Here is a 24,742-nt window from a genome sequence, read left to right as displayed (position 1 = left end):
TTAACTTCTCTGTGCCTCAGTTCCCTCATCTGTAAAAGGGGGATGATGACTGTGAGCCCCACATGGGACAACCTAATCACCTTGTATCCCCCCAGCGCTTAGAACAGTGCTTTGCACATAGTAAGCGCTTAACAAAAACCATCATTATTATTATTATTAGACTGTGAGCCCACTGTTGGGTAGGGACCGTCTCTATATGTTGCCAATTTGTACTTCCCAAGCGCTTAGTCCAGTGCTCTGCACATAGTAAGCGCTCAATAAATACGATTGATGATGATGATTATATAGAGAGTAAGCGCTCAATAAATATGAATGAATCATTATTATGATTAAGACGGAAAGAAAGGCCCACTCCCCCCTCCTGGCATCCTATTAACTTTCGATTGAGACCTTCTCGTTAAGGCACCTAAATTTGGCCTTGCATAATTTAGATTTATCTGGAAGGGGGGGGAAGGAGAGAGGGGGAGGGCCCCTTTCCAAAACTCAGGTCCCCCCCCTGCTCTCGGGCCCCCAAGTCTCGGCACTTTCTCACTTTTAGGTGCCACCGAAGAAAAAGGAGCACATAATAGGCCTCTTTGTGCCCGTCCCGGGCAATTATGTGCCCCTGAGCAACCGACCCTTTAAGAGGCTCTTAAAGAGCCAGGCTCCCGTTTCTCCCAGGGTTATTCCCGGGGGCGGGGGAGACGCTTTTTGGGCTATATATAGAGAGGAAAGGACAACCAACACGACCCCCCTCGCGGGCCTCGATTGGGCTCCGGGAGGCGCGCAGAGAGCCGGGGTGGGAGCCCGACTTGAAAAAAGTTTAACGACTTCAAGAAGTTTTAGGCTTCGTTTCCTTTCTTTCCATTTTGGGAATATTTGGGGCCCCCCCTCCAAACCGGGAAAGCCCAGCCGGGGAAAATGGACCCTCAAAGGGGTGGGGGCGGGCCAAAGGGGGAGGGGAAACTGAGGCGGGGGGGGGAGAATGAGGTTTAAAGGGGAGGGGGTGGGGCGAGGCTAGGGTTTCAGGAGAAGGACCCTGGAGTTGGGAGGTGGGGTCATTCATTTATTCATTCATTCATTCGTATTTATTCATTCATTCATTCAATCGTATTTATTGAGCGCTTACTGTGCGCAAAGCACTGGACTAAGCGCTTGGGAAGTCCAAGTTGGCAACATACAGAGACGGTCATTCCTTCAATCGTACTTATTGAGCGCTTACTGTGCGGCACAGCACTGGACTAAGCGCTTGGGAAGTCCAAGTTGGCAACATACAGAGACGGTCATTCATTCAATCGTACTTATTGAGCGCTTACTGTGCGCAGAGCACTGGACTAAGCGCTTGGGAAGTCCAAGTTGGCAACATACAGAGACGGTCATTCCTTCAATCGTACTTATTGAGCGCTTACTGTGCACAGAGCACTGGACTAAGCGCTTGGGAAGTCCAAGTTGGCAACATACAGAGACGGTCATTCCTTCCTTCATTCAATCGTATTTATTGAGCGCTTACTGTGCGCAGAGCACTGGATTAAGCGCTTGGGAAGTCCAAGTTGGCAACATCTAGAGACGGTCCCTACCCAACAGTGGGCTCACAGTCTAGAAGGGGGAGACAGAGAACAAAACCAAACATACTAAAATAAAATAAATAGAATAAATATGTGCAAATAAAATAGAGTAATAAATACGTACGAACATATAAGAGAGTACAATGAGTGCTTACTGTGCGCAGAGCACTGTATTAAGCGCTTGGGAAGTCCAAGTTGGCAACATCTAGAGACGGTCCCTACCCAACAGCGGGCTTACAGTCTAGAAGGGGGAGGCAGACGACAAAACAAAACATATTAACCAAGTAAAATAAATAGAGTAATAAATACGTACAAACATATAAGAGAGAGTACAATGAGCACTTACTGTGCGCAGAGCACTGTACTAAGCGCTTGGGAAGTCCAAGTTGGCAACACCTAGAGACGGTCCCTACCCAACAGCGGGTTTACAGTCTAGAAGGGGGAGACAGACGACAAAACATATTAATCAAGTAAAATAAATAGAATAAATATGTACAAGTAAAATAAATAGAGTAATAAATACGTACAAACATATAAGAGAGTACAATGAGCGCTTACTGTGCGCAGAGCACTGTACTAAGCGCTTGGGAAGTCCAAGTTGGCAACATCTAGAGACGGCCCCTACCCAACAGTGGGCTCACAGTCTAGAAGGGGGAGACAGACGACAAAACAAAACATATTAACCAAGTAAAATAAATAAATAGAGTAATAAATACGTACAAACATATGAGAGAGTACAATAAGCGCTTACTGTGCGCAGAGCACTGTACTAAGCGCTTGGGAAGTCCAAGTTGGCAACACCTAGAGACGGTCCCTACCCCACAGCGGGCTCACGGTCTGGAAGGGGGAGGCAGGCGACAAAACAAAACATATTAACCAAGTCAAATAGAATAAATATGTACAAGTAAAATAAAGCGCTTACTGTGCGCAGGGCACTGTACTAAGCGCTTGGGAAGTCCAAGTTGGCAACACCTAGAGACGGTCCCTACCCCACAGCGGGCTCACGGTCTAGAAGGGGGAGGCAGACGACAAAACAAGACCTATTAACCAAGTCAAATGAATAGAATAAATATGTACAAGTAAAATAAATCAATAACTCGAGTAATAAATACGTACAAACATATATACAGGTGCTGTGGGGAGGGGAAGGAGGCGAGGAGGGGGGAGAGGAAGGAGGGGGCTCGGTCTGGGAAGGCCTCCTGTCCCTTTAAAAGACAAAATAAGAGGTGGGGGAGGTGGGGGAGAGTTTTGTTGGCATCTGGTTTGTGATCTCATTATGTTGCGGTTGACCAATCCTACCCTCCGGGCTGGGCCCCGGGTTTGAATGTGATTGGGCCAGACTGCATTTTGGGGCTGGGGGAGGGAGGGGTGGGTCGGGCTGCGTGGAGGGGGAGGCCTCGAAACCGACTAATTGGGAAAGAGGAGGCCGAGGTGAGGGCTTGGAGGCGCATAAAGGAGAGGCGGGGGGGAGGAGGAGGAGGAGGAGAAGGAGGAGACGGAGGAAGAGAGGGCACCAACCAGGCCCGGCCAGGCCAGGCCCTTCCCGCAACTTTGGAAGGGAGGGAAAGTTTGCGGGGGGTGGGCAGGAGGTGGCCGGCGGCTAGGAGAAGAGGAGGAGGAGGAGGAGGAGGAGGAAGGGGCAGCAGCAGCAGCAGCATGCGGGCTCCCGACCCCTGGCACCGCTGGTCCCGGCTGTTCCTGCTCCTGTCCCTGCTGCCCGTCGCCGCCCTGGGCCAGTACCAGGGCGAGAAGGGCATCTCGGTGCCGGACCACGGGTTCTGCCAGCCCATCTCCATCCCGCTGTGCACGGACATCGCCTACAACCAGACCATCCTGCCCAACCTGCTGGGCCACACCAACCAGGAGGACGCGGGGTTGGAGGTGCACCAGTTCTACCCGCTGGTGAAGGTGCAGTGCTCGCCCGAGCTGCGCTTCTTCCTGTGCTCCATGTACGCGCCCGTGTGCACCGTCCTGGAGCAGGCCATCCCGCCCTGCCGCTCCATCTGCGAGCGGGCCCGCCAGGGGTGCGAAGCCCTGATGAACAAGTTCGGCTTCCAGTGGCCCGAGCGGCTGCGCTGCGAGAACTTCCCCCGCCACGGGGCCGAGCAGATCTGCGTGGGCCAGAACCACTCGGAGGACGGGACCCCGGCCCTGCTGACCACGGCGCCGCCCGGCCTGCCGCCCGGCGGCGGGGAGACCCCGGGAGGGCCCGGCGGCGCGCCCCGCTACGCCACGCTGGACCGCCCCTTCCACTGCCCCAGGGTGCTCAAGGTGCCCTCCTACCTCAACTACAAGTTCCTGGGCGAGCGGGACTGCGCCGCCCCGTGCGAGCCGGCGCGGCCCGACGGCTCCCTGTTCTTCTCGCAGGAGGAGACGCGCTTCGCCCGGCTGTGGATCCTCACGTGGTCCGTGCTGTGCTGCGCCTCCACCTTCTTCACGGTGACCACCTACCTGGTGGACATGCAGCGGTTCCGCTACCCCGAGCGGCCCATCATCTTCCTGTCGGGCTGCTACACCATGGTGTCCGTGGCCTACATCGCCGGCTTCGTCCTGCAGGAGCGCGTGGTGTGCAACGAGCGCTTCTCCGACGACGGCTACCGCACCGTGGTCCAGGGCACCAAGAAGGAGGGCTGCACCATCCTCTTCATGATGCTCTACTTCTTCAGCATGGCCAGCTCCATCTGGTGGGTCGTCCTGTCCCTCACCTGGTTCCTGGCGGCCGGCATGAAGTGGGGCCACGAGGCCATCGAGGCCAACTCCCAGTACTTCCACCTGGCCGCCTGGGCCGTGCCGGCCGTCAAGACCATCGCCATCCTGGCCATGGGGCAGGTGGACGGCGACCTGCTGAGCGGCGTCTGCTTCGTGGGCCTCAACGGCCTGGACCCGCTGCGGGGCTTCGTGCTGGCGCCGCTCTTCGTCTACCTGTTCATCGGCACGTCCTTCCTGCTGGCCGGCTTCGTCTCCCTGTTCCGCATCCGCACCATCATGAAGCACGACGGCACCAAGACGGAGAAGCTGGAGCGGCTCATGGTGCGCATCGGCGTCTTCTCCGTGCTCTACACCGTGCCCGCCACCATCGTCATCGCCTGCTACTTCTACGAGCAGGCCTTCCGCGAGCACTGGGAGCGGGCTTGGGTGGGCCGACACTGCAAGAGCCTGGCCATCCCCTGCCCGCTGCACTACGCGCCCAGCGTCAGCCCCGACTTCACCGTCTACATGATCAAATACCTCATGACGCTCATCGTGGGCATCACCTCGGGCTTCTGGATCTGGTCGGGCAAGACTCTGCACTCGTGGCGGAAATTCTACACGCGCCTCACCAACAGCAGGCACGGGGAGACCACCGTGTGAGGACCCCCACCCCGACGCCCCCATCGCACCGGCGGTGGGCCGCTGGGCAGAAGGGGAGGCCGGGGGGAAAGGTACCCCCCAGGCCCGGGAGGAGAAGGGGTGAGGACAGACAGAGTCGCCAAGGGAAACGGGGACGGGTGGGAGGGTGGGGAGGGGGCCGGGGGGCGGAGAGGAACCCACAAACATTATTATTATTTTATTATTTTTTTAATAAAAGAAAATCTGAACCATCTCTTTTTTTTAGGTCGATTAACTTTCCTGAGATTTGTGATGAGAAAACTGGAAATAGCATTTGTAAATCGAATTATGTATTTTCTATTTAAAGAAAAAATGGAAGGCAAAAGACCCAGGGGGATAGTGTGGGAGGGGTACGGACTGCTCCCCACCCCTCCCCCCGTTTGAGGGGAGATCAATCATATTTAGTGAGCGCTTACTGTGTGCAGAGCACTGTACTAAGCGCTTGGGAAGTACAAGTTGGCAACATATAGAGACAGGCCCTACCCAACAGTGGGCTCACGAAACCAGCCCGGAGCTGAGTTTTTTTGGGGGGGCCGGGCCTCGAAGCCTGAATGGGGTACCGTAAGGAGGACTTTGCCTGAAACTTCCCGGGAAGGGTCGAGGGCATCCCAGCTTTCCAGTTGTGGACCCTATTTTTTTTTTTAAATTCCTCTCCTTGGAAACTTTTCATTTTTCTGCCTTTTCGGCCTTCTCTTCGCCCCCATTCCGGGCGCTTCTTGGAAAACTTGGCCAGATCCGTGAAGGACGGTTCAGGATCTAATGGGGGGGACCCCCTTTTCCCGGTGAGGACCCCCCACTCCCCCAGCCAGGACTGGTCCGTTTCTGGCTCGGAGTTGGGGGGGCAGGGGCCAAGGAAAGGCCCAACCAGGCTCACCCCCATCCCCTGCCCGACTTGTATTTTGGAGGGGGGGTCGCTGGGCCCAGCCAGGGTGGACCCCCCAGGGGCAGAGGGGAAGTCCCTTGTGCCGTGGCCCCCCCATCGCCCCCCGGGCCCCTGCCCGGATTGTGCGTTTGGAAACATTGAACCTTTTGTTCCTGTGGGGCCGGGGGAGGGGGTTGCGGGGGAGCACGTAGCCCAGGACCTGTGTGTGGCGGGGTCTGTGTGAGTGTGGGTTTGTGTGTGTGTCTGGGAGGGGGGGGCCTACTGGACTTTGTGCGTCTCTGTGTGTGCAAGCGTCTGGGAGGGTATTTCATGTGCTTCTGTGTGAGTCCAGCGCTTAGAATAGTGCTTTCCACATAGTAAGCGCTTAACTAATACCATCGTTATTGTGTGTGTGTGTGTGTGAGACTGCTGGCATTGTGTGTGTTTGTGTGTGTGCGTGTGTGAGAGGCTGCTGGCATTTTCTCTGTGTGTGTGTGTGTGTTTCAGATAGCAGGAATGAGAGGGGGCCGAGGGAGAGCCGTTCCTCTCATTTTTTGTGTTTCTGACTGCTGGCATTTTGTGTGTGTGTGTGTGTGTGTGTGTGTGTTTTAGAAAGCAGTAACGAGAGGGGGCCGGAGGGAGAGCGGGGAGAGTTGTGCCCCCCCCATTTTGTGTGTGAGTGTGTGTGTGTTATTGCTGGCATTTTGTGTGTGGGTGTGTGTGTTTTAGAAAGCAATAACGAGAGGGGGCCGGAGGGAGAGCAAAGAGAGCTGTGCCCCCCTCCCATTTTGTGTGTGTGTGTGTGTTACTGCTGGCATTTTGTGTGTGTGTGTTTTAGAAAGCAATAACGAGAGGGGGCCGGAGGGAGAGTGGGGAGAGCTGTGCCCCCCCCATTTTGTGTGTGTGTGTGTTACTGCTGGCATTCTGTGTGTATGTGTGTGTTTCAGAAAGCAATAACGAGAGGGGGCCGGAGGGAGAGCGGGGAGAGCTGTGCCCCCCCATTTTTGTTTTTTGTTTGTGTGTATTTGTGTGTGTGTGTGTGTGTGTGTGTGTGTGTTTGAGAGAGCAATAACGAGAAGCGGCTGGAGGGAGAGCGGGGAGAACTGTGCGCCCCCCCTCCCCATTGTGTGTCTGTGTGTCTTTGTGTGTGTGTGTGTTTCAAAACAATAACGTGAGGGGCCTGGAGGGAGAGCTGTGCCCCCCATCTTCTTTGTGTGTCTGTGTGGGACTGCTGGCAGTGTGGTGTATGTGTGTTTTTTAAAAAGGAATGAAGAGGGGGGGCGAAGACAGAGTGGAAGGAGCTGCTACCCCCATTTTGTGTTTTTTCCCCCCCTGCGGGGGCGGCTCTGGTTTCAAATTCTCCCGAAGGGGAAGAGTGTCTCCACTTATGCGATGCCCGTCTGCAGGGCCGGAGGGGCTGTTTACAGGACTTTGGATGGACTTCTCCCTAGCTGAAGATGGAGAAAATGTTGATCACCAGTGTTTCCTCTTTTTTGTTGTTGTCTCCTGAAATAAAACTCAAGAGGTTTTTTCTTTGTCAAGTCCCAGCCTGAAAAGTGTTGTATTGGGGCGGAGGGCCCAACCGTCCCAGTTCCTCCCCGTATCCCCTTCCTCCTCCTCCTCTCTCCAGGACCTGTGAGGAGGGAGGGTCGGATTCTGAAAAGTTTGATTTTGGGGGTCGCCGGATTGTCACTGAGGATCAGTCAATCAATCAATCGTATTTATTGAGCGCTTACTGTATGCAGAGCACAAACCGAACAATTCGTGGTTAATAGTAATAATAATGATGGCATATGTTAAGCGCTTACTGTGTTCAGAGCACAAACCAAACAATTCGTGGTTAATAGTAATAATAATGATGGCATTTGTTAAGCACTTACTGTGTGCAGAGCACAAACCAAACAATTCGTGGTTAATAGTAATAATAATGATGGCATTTGTTAAGCACTTACTATGTGCAAAGCACTGTTCCAAGCAGTGGGGGGGATACAAGGTGATCAGGTTGTCCCACGTGGGGCTCCCAGTCGTCAGAAGCAGCGTGGCTCAGTGGAAAGAGCCCGGGCTTTGGAGTCAGAGGTCATGGGTTCGAATCCCGGCTCCGCCACATGTCTGCTGTGTCACCTTGGGCAAGTCACTTCTCTGACCCTCACTCACCTCATCTGTAAAATGGGGATTAAGACTGTGAGCCCCACATGGGACAACTTAATCACCCCCCCAGCGCTTAGAACAGTGCTTTGTGCATCGTAAGCGCTTAACAAATGCCATCATTATTATTATTAATCCCCATTTTACAGATGAGGGAACTGAGGCTCAGAGAAGTGACTTGCCCGGGGTCACACAGCAGACATGTGGCGGAGCAGGGATTAGAACTCATGACCTCGGACTCCCAAGCCCGGGCTCTTTCCACTGAGCCACGCAGGCCCGAGGCCAACTTGTTGCCAACTTGTACTTCCCAAGCGCTTAGTACAGTGCTCTGCACACAGTAAGCGCTCAATAAATACGATTGATTGAGGCCACCTCCTGAAGTTGGCGAGGGGGGCTAGGACGGGGCCTTACCAAGAAGGGGAAGGTGCCAGGCGAGGAGAGAAGGGGTCAAATCGTTATGTTGCCAACTTGTACTACCCAAGCGCTTAGTACAGTGCTCTGCACACAGTAAGCGCTCAATAAGTACGATTGATTGATTGATTGAAATCGGCCTCCTGGTTGGTCCGGTCCCAGGGTTGCTTCTCCCTAATAGCGCAAATTAAATGCTAATAATCATCATAATAAAGTGCATTTAATTATCTTCCCGAGATCTAACCCTTTAATTGTATTAACCAGGTTGTAACGTTTTATTGGTTTGACAAAAACACACCTCCTTCCCTCCCCCCACTCTCCCAACTGTTGGGGGGGAAGGGTCTGAATTGGGAGGGGAAAAGCCCAGGTGGTGTCCGCAGCGCCAAGATCCCGGCACAGGGAAATTTCTGGGATTGAGGTTTTCTCCAACAGAGCTGGAAGGGGGTGGGGGAGGCTGTCCTAATTGAAGCCGTGTGTTGACCCTTTTGTTTAGGATCGCGGAGGCGAGCTGGAGTCGGAGATTTTTCAGGATTCTTCGGGATTAAACGGGGGGGAGAAAAAAAAAATCCCACTGCCCTCCGCAATTAAGTGTCCCAATAGCAAATTGAGTGCATTCAGTCTCGCTTTAATCTAGCTGAGTTGTGGCCTGCGGTTACTTTAACTCTCAAATTATGTTTGAGTTGGGTCTGGAAGATCAGAATCAAAAAGGGGGGACGAAACAGTTAAACGCCCGCAAGTTGTGTGTGGGGGTCCGTGAATCCTGTCTCCTTGAAATCGTCATATTTATTGAGTGCTTACTGTGATGATTCATTCAGTCGTATTTATTCATCATCGTCAATCGTATTAAATACAATTGATTGATTGATTGATTTATTGAGCGCTTACTGTGTGCGGAGCACTGGACTAAGCGCTTGGGAAGTACAAATTGGCAACATATAGAGACAGTCCCTACCCAACAGTGGGCTCACAGTCTAAAAGGGGGAGACAGAGAACAAAACCAAACATACTAACAAAATAAAATAAATAGATATGTACAAGCCCTTACTGTGTGCAGAGCACTGTAATAATAATAATAATAATGGCATTTATTAAGCGCTTACTATGTGCAAAGCACTGTTCTAAGCGCTGGGGAGTTTACAAGGTGATCAGGTTGTCCCATGGGGGGCTCACAGTCTTAATCCCCATTTTACAGATGAATTTGAATTTTACACTGTACTAAGCGCTTGATGGAGAAGCTCCCCGCAGTAGAGACCTGGGTGGGTGTTACTTGGGGGTAGTTTGGAAAGTCAGTCTGAGCCTCCAAATCAGTCTGAGAGACTTCAAATGGATATAAATGGAATACTAATAATAATAATTGTGGTATTTGTGAAGCACTTACTATGTGCCAGGTACTGTGTTAAGTGCTGGGGTGGTTACAAGCAAACCGGGTTGGGCAAAGTCCCTGTCATTCATTCATTCATTCATTCAATCGTATTTATTGAGTGCTTACTGTGTGCAGAGCACTGTACTAAGCGCTTGGGAAGTCCAAGTTGGCAACATATAGAAACGGTCCCTACCCAACTGCGGGCTCACAGTCTAGAAGGGGGAGACAGACAATAAAACAAAGCATATTAACAAAATAAAATAAATAGAATAAATATGTTCAAGTATATATACAGTCCTACATGGGGCTCACAGTCTTAATCCCCATTTTACAGATGAGGTAACTTGAGGCCCAGAGAAGTGAAGTGGCTTGCCTAAGGTACATGGCAAATGGTGGAGTCAGATTTATGAGCCTGTTGTTGGGTAGGGATTGCCTCTATCGGTTGCCGAATTGACCTTTCCAAGCGCTAGTGCTCTGCACCCACTAAGCGCTCAATAAATACGATTGAATGAATGAATTTCGAACCCAGATCCTTCTGGCTCCCAGGCTCCTGCTCTATCCACTAGGGCACGCTGCTTTTCTACTATACAATTGATCAAGTAATCAGTACAGAGCCTGGCACATAGTTAAGTGCTTAACAAATACCATAAAAATAATAATTATTATTATTCATAATGATATTTATTGAGCACTTACTCTGCACAGCGCACTGTGCTAAGCACCTAGGAGAGCACAATATAACAGAGGTGGTGGATGCATTCCCTACCTACGATGAGTCTAGGGAGACAATGATAATCCAAAGTGTATTTCTCTCTGTATTTTAAGGGGCTGATGAGAGAGGCCTGCAGACACGGGAAGGCTGTGTGTGTGTTGTGTGTTGTGTGTAGGTTGTTGTTGAGCCCCACTTTTGAGTCTGTGCTGGGAGCCGAGCCTCTCCTCTCCCCTGCCCCAAGTTAATTGGGGGGCAGAGGGGATTCCGAGTCTCCCAAGGGAGGAAGACTGATGAGACCAGCATGCTGAGGACATGTGCACCTATCAACCCTGTTCCAGCCGATAAAGATCCAACCAACTCCAGCTGTCTGGGCCAAAGGGTGGGGAGGGGGTTTCACCGAGGCCTTGGGAGAGGTAGAAACAGAGTATGAGGGACAGCCTCCCCCGGAAAGCTCCCCCCACCTCCCCTAGAAAGGAAAAAGGGGATGAGGAATAGGCTTTTTAAGTCCTCCCCTCCTCCCCTTCCCCATCTTCCTCCTCCTCTCATAATGTCTTTCCCCTCTTCTCTTCCTCTCCTCATATCCAGGACCCGGTCCTCCTCCCCTTCCCCATCTTCCTCCTCCTCTCATAATGTCTTTCCCCTCTTCTCTTCCTCTCCTCATATCCAGGACCCGGTCCTCCTCCCCTTCCCCATCTTCCTCCTCCTCTCATAATGTCTTTCCCCTCTTCTCTTTCTCTCCTCATATCCAGGGCCTGGTACTCCTTCCCTTCCCCATCTTCCTCCTCCTCTCGTAATGTCTTTCCCCTCTTCTCTTCCTCTCCTCATATCCAGGGCCCGGTCCTCCTCCCCTTCCCCATCTTCCTCCTCCTCTCGTAATGTCTTTCCTCTCTTCTCTTCCTCTCCTCATATCCAGGACCCGGTCCTCCTCCCCTTCCCCATCTTCCTCCTCCTCTCGTAATGTCTTTCCCCTCTTCTCTTCCTCTCCTCATATCCAGGGCCCGGTCCTCCTCCCCTTCCCCATCTTCCTCCTCCTCTCGTAATGTCTTTCCCCTCTTCTCTTCCTCTCCTCATATCCAGGGCCCGGTCCTCCTCCCCTTCCCCATCTTCCTCCTCCTCTCATAATGTCTTTCCCCTCTTCTCTTCCTCTCCTCATATCCAGGACCCGGTCCTCCTCCCCTTCCCCATCTTCCTCCTCCTCTCATAATGTCTTTCCCCTCTTCTCTTTCTCTCCTCATATCCAGGGCCCGGTCCTCCTTCCCTTCCCCATCTTCCTCCTCCTCTCGTAATGTCTTTCCCCTCTTCTCTTCCTCTCCTCATATCCAGGGCCCGGTCCTCCTCCCCTTCCCCATCTTCCTCCTCCTCTCGTAATGTCTTTCCTCTCTTCTCTTCCTCTCCTCATATCCAGGACCCGGTCCTCCTCCCCTTCCCCATCTTCCTCCTCCTCTCGTAATGTCTTTCCCCTCTTCTCTTCCTCTCCTCATATCCAGGGCCCGGTCCTCCTCCCCTTCCCCATCTTCCTCCTCCTCTCGTAATGTCTTTCCCCTCTTCTCTTCCTCTCCTCATATCCAGGGCCCGGTCCTCCTCCCCTTCCCCATCTTCCTCCTCCTCTCATAATGTCTTTCCCCTCTTCTCTTCCTCTCCTCATATCCAGGGCCCGGTACTCCTCCCCTTCCCCATCTTCCTCCACCTCTTGTAATGTCTTTCCCCTCTTCTCTTCCTCTCCTCATATCCAGGGCCCGGTCCTTCTCCCCTTCCCCATCTTCCTCCTCCTCCTCCTCTCGTAATGTCTTTCCCCTCTTCTCTTCCTCTCCTCATATCCAGGGCCCGGTCCTCTTCTGGTGAGGACCCCCAGCCCTTCCTGCACTCCTCTAGCTGGGACCCCCAGCCTTCAGGAATGTGTCTCACTGCCTCCCGGCCTGCCCGGAGGTGTTGGGGATGTAGAGAGAGCAGTCCAGGGCCCTGATCTCCTTCCAGCCCTTCCTCCCCTCCCACCCCCACCATCATCCTGCAGGCCTCTGGGCTTTCACTCAGCTACTGAAGGGGGGCGGGCCCGGGGACGGGGGGTGCCTTGGCCTCAAGCTGCTCCAGAAAACTTTCCAGTTGGAAACACATGTCCCCTTTAAGAGGAACGGTCTTTCAGCCAGACCCAAAGAAGGCCATTTCAGTTTCCCCAGACAAAACTCTTCTGTTCGAAACGGCTGGCTTTGGAGAGGACCCTCCTGTGGTTCCAGCCGGGGAGTGCATAGTCTTGGCCTGCAATGGGGATTGCAGAATCCAGGAAGAGATCGCCAGCTGTCTGCCCAAACTCCTCTGTTTTCCAAGACTCTGGTGTCCAAGATCCTCGTCTCTAGGATCTTCTAGACTGTGAGCCCACTGTTGCGTAGGGACTGTCTATGTTGCCAATTTGTACTTCCCAAGCACTTAGTACAGTGCTCTGCATATAGTAAGTGCTCAATAAATACAAATGATGATGATGACTGTCTCTATATGTTGCCAACTTGTACTTCCCAAGCGCTTAGTACAGTGCTCTGCACACAGTAAGCGCTCAATAAATACGATTGATTGATTGATTGATTGATTGGATCCAGTTTTCCAGTTGCCTGTTCTTCAAGATCCTGGATTCCAGAACCCTGTCCAGCAAGATCCTAGGTTCCAGGATTTTGGTCTCTCAGACGCTACTCTCCAGGAACCTGTTCATTCATTCATTCATTCAATCGTATTTATTGAGCGCTTACTGTGTGCAGAGCACTGTATTAAGCGCTTGGGAAGTACAAGTTGGCAACATATAGAGGCGATCCCTACCCAACAGTGGGCTCACAGTCTGTTCTCCAAGAGCCTAGCATTTAGGACCCTGTTTTCCAAAACCCTAGGCGCGGCGACTCTATTCTCCAGGACCTTAGCTTCAATCAATCAATCAATCAATCGTATTTATTGAGCACTTACTGTGTGCACAGCACTGTACTAAGCGCTTGGGAAGTCCAAGTTGGCAACATATAGAGACAGTCCCTACCCAACAGTGGGCTCACAGTCTAAAAGGGGGAGACAGAGAACAAAACCAAACATACTAACAAAATAAAATAGAATAGATATGTACAAGTAAAATAAATAAATAGAGTAATAAATATGTACAAACATATATACATATATACAGGTGCCGTGGGGAAGGGAAGGGGGTAAGATGGGGGGGATGGAGAGGGGGACGAGGGGGAGAGGAAGGAAGGGGCTCCAGGACCCTGTTAATAATCATAATAATAATGATTATTATTATGGTATTGGTTAAGTGCTTACTATGTGTCAAGCACTGTTCTGAGCACTGGTGGGGATACAAGCTAATCAGGTTCATCCATTCATTCATAATAATAATGTTGGTATTTCTTAAGTGCTTACTATGTGACAAGCACTGTTCTGAGCACTGGTGGGGATACAAGCTAATCAGGTTCATCCATTCATTCATAATAATAATAATGTTGGTATTTGTTAAGCGCTTACTATGTGCCACGCACTGTTCTGAGCACTGGTGGAGATACAAGCTAATCAGGTTAATCCATTCTTTCATAACAATAATAATGTTGGTATTTGTTAAGCGCTTACTATGTGCCAAGCACTGTTCTGAGCACTGGTGGAGATACAAGCTAATCAGGTTCATCCATTCATTCATAATAATAATAATGTTGGTATTTGTTAAGCGCTTACTATGTGCCAAGCACTGTTCTGAGCACTGGTGGAGATACAAGCTAATCAGGTTCATCCATTCATTCATAATAATAATAATGTTGGTATTTGTTAAGCGCTTACTATGTGCCAAGCACTGTTCTAAGCACTGGGGTAGATACAAGGTGATCAGGTTGTCCCAAGTGGGGCTCACACTTTTAATCCCCATTTTGCAGATGAGGTAACTGAGGCACAGAGAATTAAGTTCATTCATTCATTCAATCATATTTATTGAGCGCTTACTGTGTGCAGAGCACTGTACTAAGCGCTTGGGAAGTCCAAGTTCGCAACATATAGATACAGTCCCTATCCAACAGTGGGCTCACTGAAACCCCACAGTAATTTCCATCTGCTTCTGAGATGCCTACCACCCTTTTTCTCTGGCTCACAACCTGTGGGGCTTCTCACAGGACCCAAATAATAATAATAATAATAATAATGGCATTTATTAAGCACTTACTCTGTGCAAAGCACTGTTCTAAGCACTGGGGAAGTTACAAGGTGATCAGGTTGTCCCAAGTGGAGCTCACAGTCTTAATCCCCATTTTACAGATGAGGGAACTGAGGCCGAGAGAAGTGAAGTGACTTGTCCAAGGTGATAAGTGGCAGAGCTGGGATTAGAACCCACGGCCTCTGAGTCCCAAGCCTGGGCTCTTTTCACAAGCCACGCAGCCTCTCTTTGCTTAGATACAAGTAAATTTGGTTTGATACAGTCCCTCTCCCATGTGGGGTTCACAGTCTTCTCCCCATTTTATAGATGAAGTAATTTAGGCCCAGAGAATAATAATAATGCTAATTGTGGTATTTGTTAAGCCCTTACTTTGAGCCAGGCACTATACTAAGCTCTGGGGTAGATACAATATTTTTATTTTATTATTTTTTACAAGCAAATTGGGTTGGACATTGTCCCTGTCCCGTGTGGAGCTCACAGACTTGCTCCACATTTACAGATGAGGTCACGGAGGCCCAGAGACGTGAAGTGACTTGCCCAAGGTCACACAGCAGACAAGTGGCGGAGCAGGAATTAGAATCCCTGACCTTCTGACTCCCACTTCATTCCCACTCCCACGCCCAAGCTCCATCCACTACGCCATAGAGAAGCAGAGTGGCTTAGTGGAAAGAGCAAGGGCTTGGGAGCCAGAAGTCGTGGGTTCTAATCCCAGCTCTGCCACTTGTCCGCTGTGTGACTTTGGGCAAGTCACTTCACTTCTCTGGGCCTCCCTTACCTCATTTGTAAAACGGGGATTAAGACTGTGAGCCTGACATGGGACAACCTGATTACCTTGTATCTACCCCAGCACTTAGAACAGTGCTTGGCACATAGTAAGCGCTTAACAAATACCATCATTATTCTCAAAGAAGCGCCCTCTTCTCCAAGACCCATGGGGCTCGCCGTCTTGATCCCCATTTTACAGATGAGGTAACTGAGGCCCAGAGAAGTGAAGTGACTTGCCCAGAGCCACGCAGCTGACAAGTGGTGGAGCAGGGATTCGAACCCATGACCTCTGACTCCCGAGCCCGGGCTCTTTCCATTGAACTGATTACCAGTTACGCTATAGGGATTAAACTCGTCCCAAATACTACACATTTTTTCCTAAACACTGTGCCTACCCTCTCAGGGTGCTGGAAAGAGCGGTACTAGAGAAGCAGTGTGGCTCAGTGGCAAGAGCCCGGGCTTTGGAGTCAGAGGTCGTGGGTTCGAATCCCAGCTCCACCACATGTCTGCTGGGTGACCTTGGGCAAGTCACTTAACCTCTCTGAGCCTCAGTTACCTCATCTGTAAAATGGGGATTAAGACTGTGAGGCCTGCGTGGGACAATCTGATCACATTGTATCCCTCCCAGCGCTTAGAACAGTGCTTTGCACATAGTAAGCGCTTAACAAATGCCATTATTATTATTATTAAGCACTTAGTACAGTGCTCTGCACATAGTAAGCGCTCAATAAATACGATTGATGATGAATAAATACGATTGATTGATTGACTTCTCTGGGCCTCAGTTCCCTCATCTGGAAAATGGGGATAAAGACTGTGAGCCCCCCGTGGGACAACCTGATCACCTTGTATCCTATCCAGGGCTTAGAACAGTGCTTGGCACGTAGTAAGTGCTTAATAAATGCCATTATTATTATTGTTATTATTATTATAGACTAGATTCAGGTACAGAAGTGAGGTTAAAATTAAAGGAGAATTAAAGAATTAAAGGTTAGAATTAAAGGAGTGAAGTGTGCTGGAGTGGTTATTGTAGGATATCTAGACTGTAAGCCCACGGTTGGGTAGGGACCGTCTCTATATGTTGCCAACTTGTACTTCCCAAGCGCTTAGTACAGTGCTCTGCACACAGTAAGCGCTCAATAAATATGACTGATTGATTGATCAGAGAAGCATAACCTAATGGAAAAATCACAGGCCTGGGAGACAGAGGTCCTGGTTTCTAATCCCAGATCTGTCAATTGCTTGCTATGAGGAAACTGAGGCCCAGAGAAGTGAAGTGACTTGCCCAAAGTCACACAGCAGACAAGTGGCGGAGCTGGGATTAGAACCCATGACCTCTGATTCCCAAACCCGGGCTCTTTCCACTAAGCCATGCTGCTTCCCTTACAACATAAGAATCCTAGTGTCCGGGACTCTTCTCCAGCACCCTAATCTCCAAGGACTCCAGGCCCTTAGTCTCCAGGACTCTAATAATAATAATAAAAAAAATAATAATGATGGCATTTATTAAGTGCTTACTATGTGCAAAGCACTCTTCTAAGCACTGGGGAGGTTACAAGGAGATCAGGTTGTCCCCCAGGGGGGCTCACAGTCTTCATCCCCATTTTACAGATGAGGGAACTGAGGCCCAGAGAAGTGAAGTGACTAGCCCAAAGTCACCCAGCTGACAATTGGCGGAGCTGGGATTTGAACCCATGACCTCTGACTCCAAAGCCCGGGCTCTTTCCACTGAGCCAGACTCCAGCACTCTAGTGTGCCGTGAGACCTTGGGCAAGTCACTTCACATCTCTCTGCCTCAAAAATGGGGATGTGTCCAACATCCATTCATTCATTCATTCAATCGTATTTATTGAGCGCTTACTGTGTGCTGAGCACTGTACTAAGCACTTGGGAAGTACAAATTGGCAACATAGAAAGGCAGTCCCTACCCAACAACAGGCTCACTGTCTAGAAGGGAGAGACAGACAATAAAACAAAACAAGTGGACTGGTGTCAATACCATAAGAACAGATAAATAGAATTATAGTTATATACACACCATTAATAGAGTAATAAATATGTACAAATATACAGAAGTGCTGTGGGGAGGGGAAGAGGGTCGGGCGGAGGGTTGATGGGGAGGGGAGGAGGAGGAGAGGAAAAGGGGGTGCTCAGATTGAGAAGCAGCGTGGCTCAGTGGCAAGCGCCTGCGCTTGGGAGTCAGAGGCCATGGGTTCTAATCCCGGCTCCGCCACTCGTTTGCTGTGTGACCCTGAGCAAGCCACTTCACTTCTCTGTGCCTCAGTTACCTCACCTGTAAAATGGGGATTAAGACAGTGAGCCCCATGTGGGACAACCTGATTACCTTGTATCTACCCCTGTAATTAGAACAGTGCTTGGCACATAGTACCTGTATATGTGTTTGTACATATTTATTACTCTATTTATTTTACTTGTACATATCTATTCTATTTATTTTATTTTGTTAGTATGTTTGGTTTTGTTCTCTGTCTCCCCCTTCTAGACTGTGGGTAGGGACTGTATATATGTCCACAGCACCTGTATATATGTATATATGTTTGTACATATTTGTTACTCTTTATTTATTTTACTTGTACATATCTATTCTATTTATTTTATTTTGTTAGTATGTTTGGTTCTGTTCTCTGTCTCCCCCTTTTAGACTGTGAGCCCCCTGTTGGGTAGGGACTGTCTCTATATGTTGCCAACTTGGACTTCCCAAGCGCTTAGTACAGTGCTCTGCACACAGTAAGCGCTCAATAAATACGATTGATGATGATGATGATGATGACTGTCTCTATATGTTGCCAAGTTGTACTTCCCAAGCGCTTAGTACAGTGCTCTGCACACAGTAAGCGCTCAATAAATACGATTGCTTGATTGATTGATAGTAAGCGCTTAACAAATACCATTATCATTATTATTATTTGCTTGTATCCACCCCAGCGCTTGGTACACTGCCTGGCACATAGTAAGCGCTTAACTAATACCAGAATTATTATTAATAATAATAATGATGGCATTTATTAAGCACTTACTATGTGCAAATCACTGTTCTAAGCGCTGGGGAGGTTACAAGGTGATCAGGTTGTCCCACGGGGGGGCTCACAGTCTTCATCCCCATTTTGCAGACGAGGGAACCGAGGCACAGAGATGTGAAGTGACTTGCCCAAAGTCACAGAGCTGACAATTGGCAGAGCGGGGATTTGAACCCATGACCTCTGACTCCAAAGCCCGGGCTCTTTCCACTGAACCACGCTGATTCTCCAGGACCCCATTCTCCAAGACCCTAATCTCCAGGGACCCTGTTCTCCAGGCCCAAGCACTTAGTACAGTGCTTTGCACCCAGTTAAGGCTCAGGAAATACGACTGATTTGAATTGAATTGAATTGACCATTATTTCCAGGACCCTGGTCTCCTCCACTGCTTTGTTTCATTACTTAGGAGACGCCACTACCTTATTTTTGTACTCTGTCCCCTGCGTTTCCTCGCTCTCCTTCTTTCCCAGACTGTGAGCCCCTTGTTGGGTCGGGACCGTCTCTATATGTTGCCGATTTGTCCTTCCCAAGCGCTTAGTTCAGTGCTCTGCACACAGTAAGCGCTCAATAAAGATCAATCAATCAATCAATCAATCGTATTTATTGAGCGCTTACTATGTGCAGAGCACTGTACTAAGCGCTTGGGAAGTACAAATTGGCAACACATAGAGACAGTCCCTACCCAACAGTGGGCTCACAGTCTAAAAGGGGGAGGCAGAGAACAGAACCAAACATACCAACAAAATAAAATAAATAGGATAGAAATGTACAAGTAAGATAAATAAATAAATAAATAAATAGAGTAATAAATATGTACAACCATATATACATATATACAGGTGCTGTGTGGAAGGGAAGGAGGTAGGATGGGGGGATGGAGAGGGGGACGAGGGGGAGAGGAAGGAAGGGGCTCAGTCTGGGAAGGCCTCCTGGAGGAGGTGAGCTCTCAGCAGGGCCTTGAATCATCTTTTAAAGATGATTAAAAGAATAAATGAATAAATCAAAAGACAACAGGATCGAAAGGGGGACAGAAGCCTTGAACTCACAACCCCCCTCTCTGAGCCCCTTCACCACAACCTTCCAGACTGTGAGCCCGCTGTTGGGTAGGGACCGTCTCTATAGGTTGTCAACTTGTACTTCCCAAGCGCTTAGTACAGTGCTCTGCACACAGTAAGCGCTCAATAAATACGATTGAATGAATGAATGAATGAACCGACTCCCTGCCTGTGGTCTGCTGTTTATTATTATTATCATTATTATTATAGCACTAGTTAAGCACTTGTTAGCGTGGCTCAGTGGAAAGAGCCCGGGCCTTGGAGTCAGAGGTCATGGATTCAAATCCCGACTCCGCCAAGTGTCCACTGTGTGACCTTGGGCAAGTCACTTTACTTCTCTGGGCCTCACCTCTTCTGTAAAATGGGGATTAAGACTGTGAGCCCCCCGTGGGACAAACTGATCACCTTGTATCCCCTCCAGCGCTTAGAACAGTGCTTTGCACATAGTAAGCGCTTAATAAATGCCATCATCATCACTTACTATGTGCCAGACACTGTTCTAAAAAGTGTCTTGCCCAAAGTCACACAGCTAACAAGTGGCGGAGCCGGGATTTGAACCCCTGACCTCTGACTCCAAAGCCCGGGCTCTTTCCACTGAGCCACACTGCTTCTCACGTGTGGACACGAGGTTAGCGGCGAGGTAGAGGCACAGGGGGTAGATGGACCTCAGCTACATTTTGTTGGGAAAATCTCAAGGCTAAAGTGGCATGGGCTGTTTTTCAAAATTAAGAGTTTTAGCTTATTAAGAAAAAAGTCACTCCCAGGGTCTCTCCAGGCTTGGAAATTCATTCATTCAACTATATTTACTGAGCGCTTACTGTGTGCAGAGCACTGTACTACGCGCTTGGGAAGTACAAGTTGGCAACATCTAGAGACGGTCCCTACCCAACAACGGGGTCACAGTCTAGAACGGGGAGACAGACAACAAAACCAAATTTGGAGACGGGTGTGAAGTCGTCAGAACAAATAGAATTAAAGCTAAATGCACATCATTAACAAAATAAATAGAATAGTAAATATGTACAAGTAAAATAGAGGAATAAATCTGTACAAACATATATACAGGTGCTGCGGACCTCAAGCTAAATTTTGTTGGGAAAATCTCAAGGCTAAAGTGGCATGGGCTGTTTTTCAAAATTAAGAGTTTTAGCTTATTAAGAAAAAAGTCACTCCCAGGGTCTCGCCAGGCTTGGAAATTCATTCATTCAACCGTATTTACTGAGCACTTACTGTGCGCAGAGCACTGTACTACGCACTTGGGAAGTACAAGTTGGCAACATGTAGAGACGGTCCCTACCCAACAACGGGGTCACAGTGTAGAACGGGGAGACAGATAACAAAACCAAATTTGGAGACGGGTGTGAAGTCGTCAGAACAAATAGAATTAAAGCTAAATGCACATCATTAACAAAATAAATAGAATAGTAAATATGTACAAGTAAAATAGAGGAATAAATCTGTACAAACATATATACAGGTGCTGTGGACCTCAAGCTAAATTTTGTTGGGAAAATCTCAAGGCTAAAGTGGCATGGGCTGTTTTTCAAAATTAAGAGTTTTAGCTTATTAAGAAAAAAGTCACTCCCAGGGTCTCTCCAGGCTTGGAAATTCATTCATTCAACCGTATTTACTGAGCGCTTACTGTGTGCAGAGCACTGTACTATGCGCTTGGGAAGTACAAGTTGGCAACATGTAGAGACGGTCCCTACCCAACAACGGGCTCACAGTCTAGAAGGGGGAGACAAGACAGCAAAACCAAACATGGAGACAGGTGTCAAGTCGTAAGAACAAATAGAATTAAAGCTAAATGCACATCATTAACAAAATAAATAGAATAGTAAATATGTACAAGTAAAATAGAGGAATAAATCTGTACAAACATATATACAGGTGCTGTGGACCTCAAGCTAAATTTTGTTGGGAAAATCTCAAGGCTAAAGTGGCATGAGCTGTTTTTCAAAATTAAGAGTTTTAGCTTATTAAGAAAAAAGTCACTCCCAGGGTCTCTCCAGGCTTGGAAATTCATTCATTCAACCGTATTTACTGAGCGCTTACTGTGTGCAGAGCACTGTACTATGCGCTTGGGAAGTACAAGTTGGCAACATGTAGAGACAGTCCCTACCCAACAACGGGCTCACAGTCTAGAAGGGGGAGACAAGACAGCAAAACCAAACATGGAGACAGGTGTCAAGTCGTAAGAACAAATAGAATTAAAGCTAAATGCACATCATTAACAAAATAAATAGAATAGTAAATATGTACAAGTAAAATAGAGCGATAAATCTGTACATATATACAGGTGCTGTGGGAAGCACTTTCATCACCTGTAAATTGGAGACGTTCCCCCTCCTGTTTAGACTGTGAGCCTTGTTGGGTTAGGGATAAGGCCGGCTTGATTAATTATATCTATCCCCTAGTAAACGCTTGACAAATACTACTAAAAGTTCATTTAGGAGTGGGTGTGAGGCTGAATGGGCCAATGATAATAATAATTATGGTATTCTTCATGGCATTTATTGAGCACTTACTATGTGCAAAGCACTCTAAGCGCTGGGGAGGTTACAAGGTGATCAGGTTGTCCCACGTGGGGCTCACAGTCTTCATTCCCATTTTACAGATTAGGGAAGTGAGGCTCAGAGAATAATAATAATAATGGCATTTACTAGGCGCTTACTATGTGCAAAGCACTGTTCTAAGCGCTGGGAAGGTTACAAGGTGATCAGGTTGTCCCACGAGGGGCTCACACTCTTCACCCCCATTTTACAGAAGTGAAGTGACTTGCCCAAAGTCACCCAGCTGACAAGTGGCGGAGCCGAGATTTGAACCCATGACCTCTGACTCCAAAGCCCGGGCTCTTTCCACTGAGCCACGCTGCTTCTCTACAAATTTGTGTATTTGTATATGTGTCATATGTGTATTTGTTAAGCGTTTACTATGCACCGGGCACTGTACATAGCTCTGGATAGCCTGCCAGTCCTGAGCGCTTCCCAAGCGCTTAGTACAGTGCTCTGCACACAGTAAGCGCTCAATAAATACAATTGATTGATTGATTGATTGACTACCCTGGGCACAAATACTATTCTATTTATTTTGTTAACGATGTGCATTTAGCTTTAATTCTATTTATTCTGCCGACTTGACACCCGTCCACATGTTTTGTTTTGTTGTCTGTCTCCCCCTTCTAGACTGTGAGCCCGTTGTTGGGTAGGGACCGTTTCTAGATGCCGCCGACTTGTATTTCCGAAGCGCTTAGTACAGTGCTCTGCACACAGTAAGCGCTCAATAAATACGATTGAATGAATGAATGAAAATACAGATTGTGTCGTATTGTGCTGTTGTGAGTCTTGGTGGTCGTCTGTAGTGTCTCAGCTGTCTCTCTTGGCCTTCTGGTCACCTGGGAAGAAGTCATACTATCCCTTCTCTGGCCTCTGAGCAGATCCCAGGGAAGGTCATGGACCTTAGGGTTATCACTAATAATAATAATAATAATAATAATAATGGCATTTATTAAGCGCTTACTATGTGCAAAGCACTGTTCTAAGCGCTGGGGAGGTTACAAGGTAATCAGGTTGTCCCACATGGGGCCCACAGTCTTCATCCCCATTTTCCAGATGAGGGAACTGAGGCCCAGAGAAGTGAAGTGACTTGCCCAAAGTCACCCAGCTGACAATTGGCAGAGCTGGGATTTGAACCCATGACCTCTGACTCCAAAGCCCAGGCTTTTCCCACTGAGCCACGCTGTCCATGTCTTTCATTTATGTCCACATCTGTCATTTATTTATTTGTATTGATATCTATTCATTCATTCAATCATATTTACTGAGCGCAGAGCACTGTACTAAGCGCTTGGGAGGTCCAAGTTGGCAACATGTAGAGATGGTCCCTACCCAACAGCGGGCTCACACATAGTGGGGGATCCAGGATTAGAACTCACAACCTTCTGACCCTCAGGCCCGAGCTCCATCCACCATGCCGTGCTACTTCTCACAACACCACGCTGCTGCTATTGTCCTCTCCCAAGCGCTTAGTACAGTGGTCTGCACACTGTAAGGGCTCAATAAATATGATTGATTGATTGATGAAGGAAAGAAAGAATCAAAGGATGGTAGCGGACGATGCCAGGAGACGACCGGGCATCTTGGCACCGGCCCAGGGCCGTGCCCTTCCAGGCTCCCCCCGCCCCCCGGGAAGCTCGGTGGGCCTGGCCCAAGAAGAAATGCCTGGGGCATAATTACCAAGAAGCAGCATGGCTCAGTGGAAAGAGCCCGGGCTTTGGAGTCAGAGGTCATGGGTTCAAATCCCGACTCCACCAATTGTCAGCTGGGTGACTTTGGGCAAGTCACTTCACTTCTCTGAGCCTCGGTTCCCTCATCTGTAAAATGGGGATTAAGACTGTGAGCCCCACATGGGACAACCTGATTATCTTGTAACACCCCAGCACTTAGAACAGTGCTTTGCACATAGTAAGCGCTTAATAAATGCCATTATTATTATTATTTGGACAAGTCACTTCACTTCTCTGGGCCTCGGTTCCCTCATCTGTAAAATGGGGATGAAGACTGTGAGCCCCCCCGGGACAACCTGATCATCTTGTAACCCCCCAGCACTTAGAACAGTGCTTTGCACATAGTAAGCGCTTAATAAATGCCATTATTATTACTACCAAGAAGCAGCGTGGCTCAGTGGAAAGAGCACAGGCTTTGGAGTCGGAGGTCATGGGTTCAAATCCCAGCTCCGCCAATTGTCAGCTGTGTGACTTTGGGCAAGTCACTTCACTTCTGTAAATTGGGGATTAAAACTGTGAGCCCCGCGTGGGACAACCTGATCACCTTGTAACCTCCCCAGTGCTTAGAAAAGTGCTTTGCACATAGTAAGAGCTTAATAAATGCCACCATTACAACCGCGTCTCCGCACCATCCATGGGAGGAGGGCGAGGGAGACATCAGATGGGGCTGGATCGGGGATTCAGTCATTCATTCAATCGTATTTATTGAGCGCTTACTGTGTTCAGAGCACTGTACTAAGCGCTTGGGAAGTACAAGTTGGCAACATATAGAGACGGTCCCTACCCAACAGTGGGCTTACAGTCTAGATGGGTGCCCGGTCGCCTGCATGGAGGGGTGGAGGCTGAGGACTGAGGGCGGGAGTGGGGTCACTTCCCGCTTTGGAAGCATCTCCGGTTTTCCTTTCTCTCCCTCCTTTCCTACAGGGCATGGTGAGCTTTGTGCCCGTCTTGCCACCCAGGAATAAGTCACATTTCCGGAATAGCTGGCTGGTGGAGTCAGGCTACACACCCCAGGGCCCGGCCTCATTAGG

General features: G+C 49.1%; 1 protein-coding gene across 1 annotated transcript; it reads left to right on the top strand.

Moving 5' to 3' along the window:
- Positions 1-3,200: 3,200 nt before the first annotated feature.
- FZD2 (frizzled class receptor 2) lies at positions 3,201-5,021 on the top strand. Its single transcript, XM_038754182.1, has one exon. It carries the CDS (start codon positions 3,201-3,203, stop codon positions 4,893-4,895), a length of 1,695 nt encoding a protein of 564 aa, XP_038610110.1. The 3' UTR covers positions 4,896-5,021.
- Positions 5,022-24,742: the final 19,721 nt, after the last annotated feature.

Source organism: Tachyglossus aculeatus, chromosome 11 (assembly GCF_015852505.1).
Source record: "Tachyglossus aculeatus isolate mTacAcu1 chromosome 11, mTacAcu1.pri, whole genome shotgun sequence".
Taxonomy (NCBI): domain Eukaryota; kingdom Metazoa; phylum Chordata; class Mammalia; order Monotremata; family Tachyglossidae; genus Tachyglossus; species Tachyglossus aculeatus.
The sequence above is the reverse complement of the archived record's forward strand: the minus strand, read 5'-3'. Positions and strand labels throughout refer to the sequence as shown.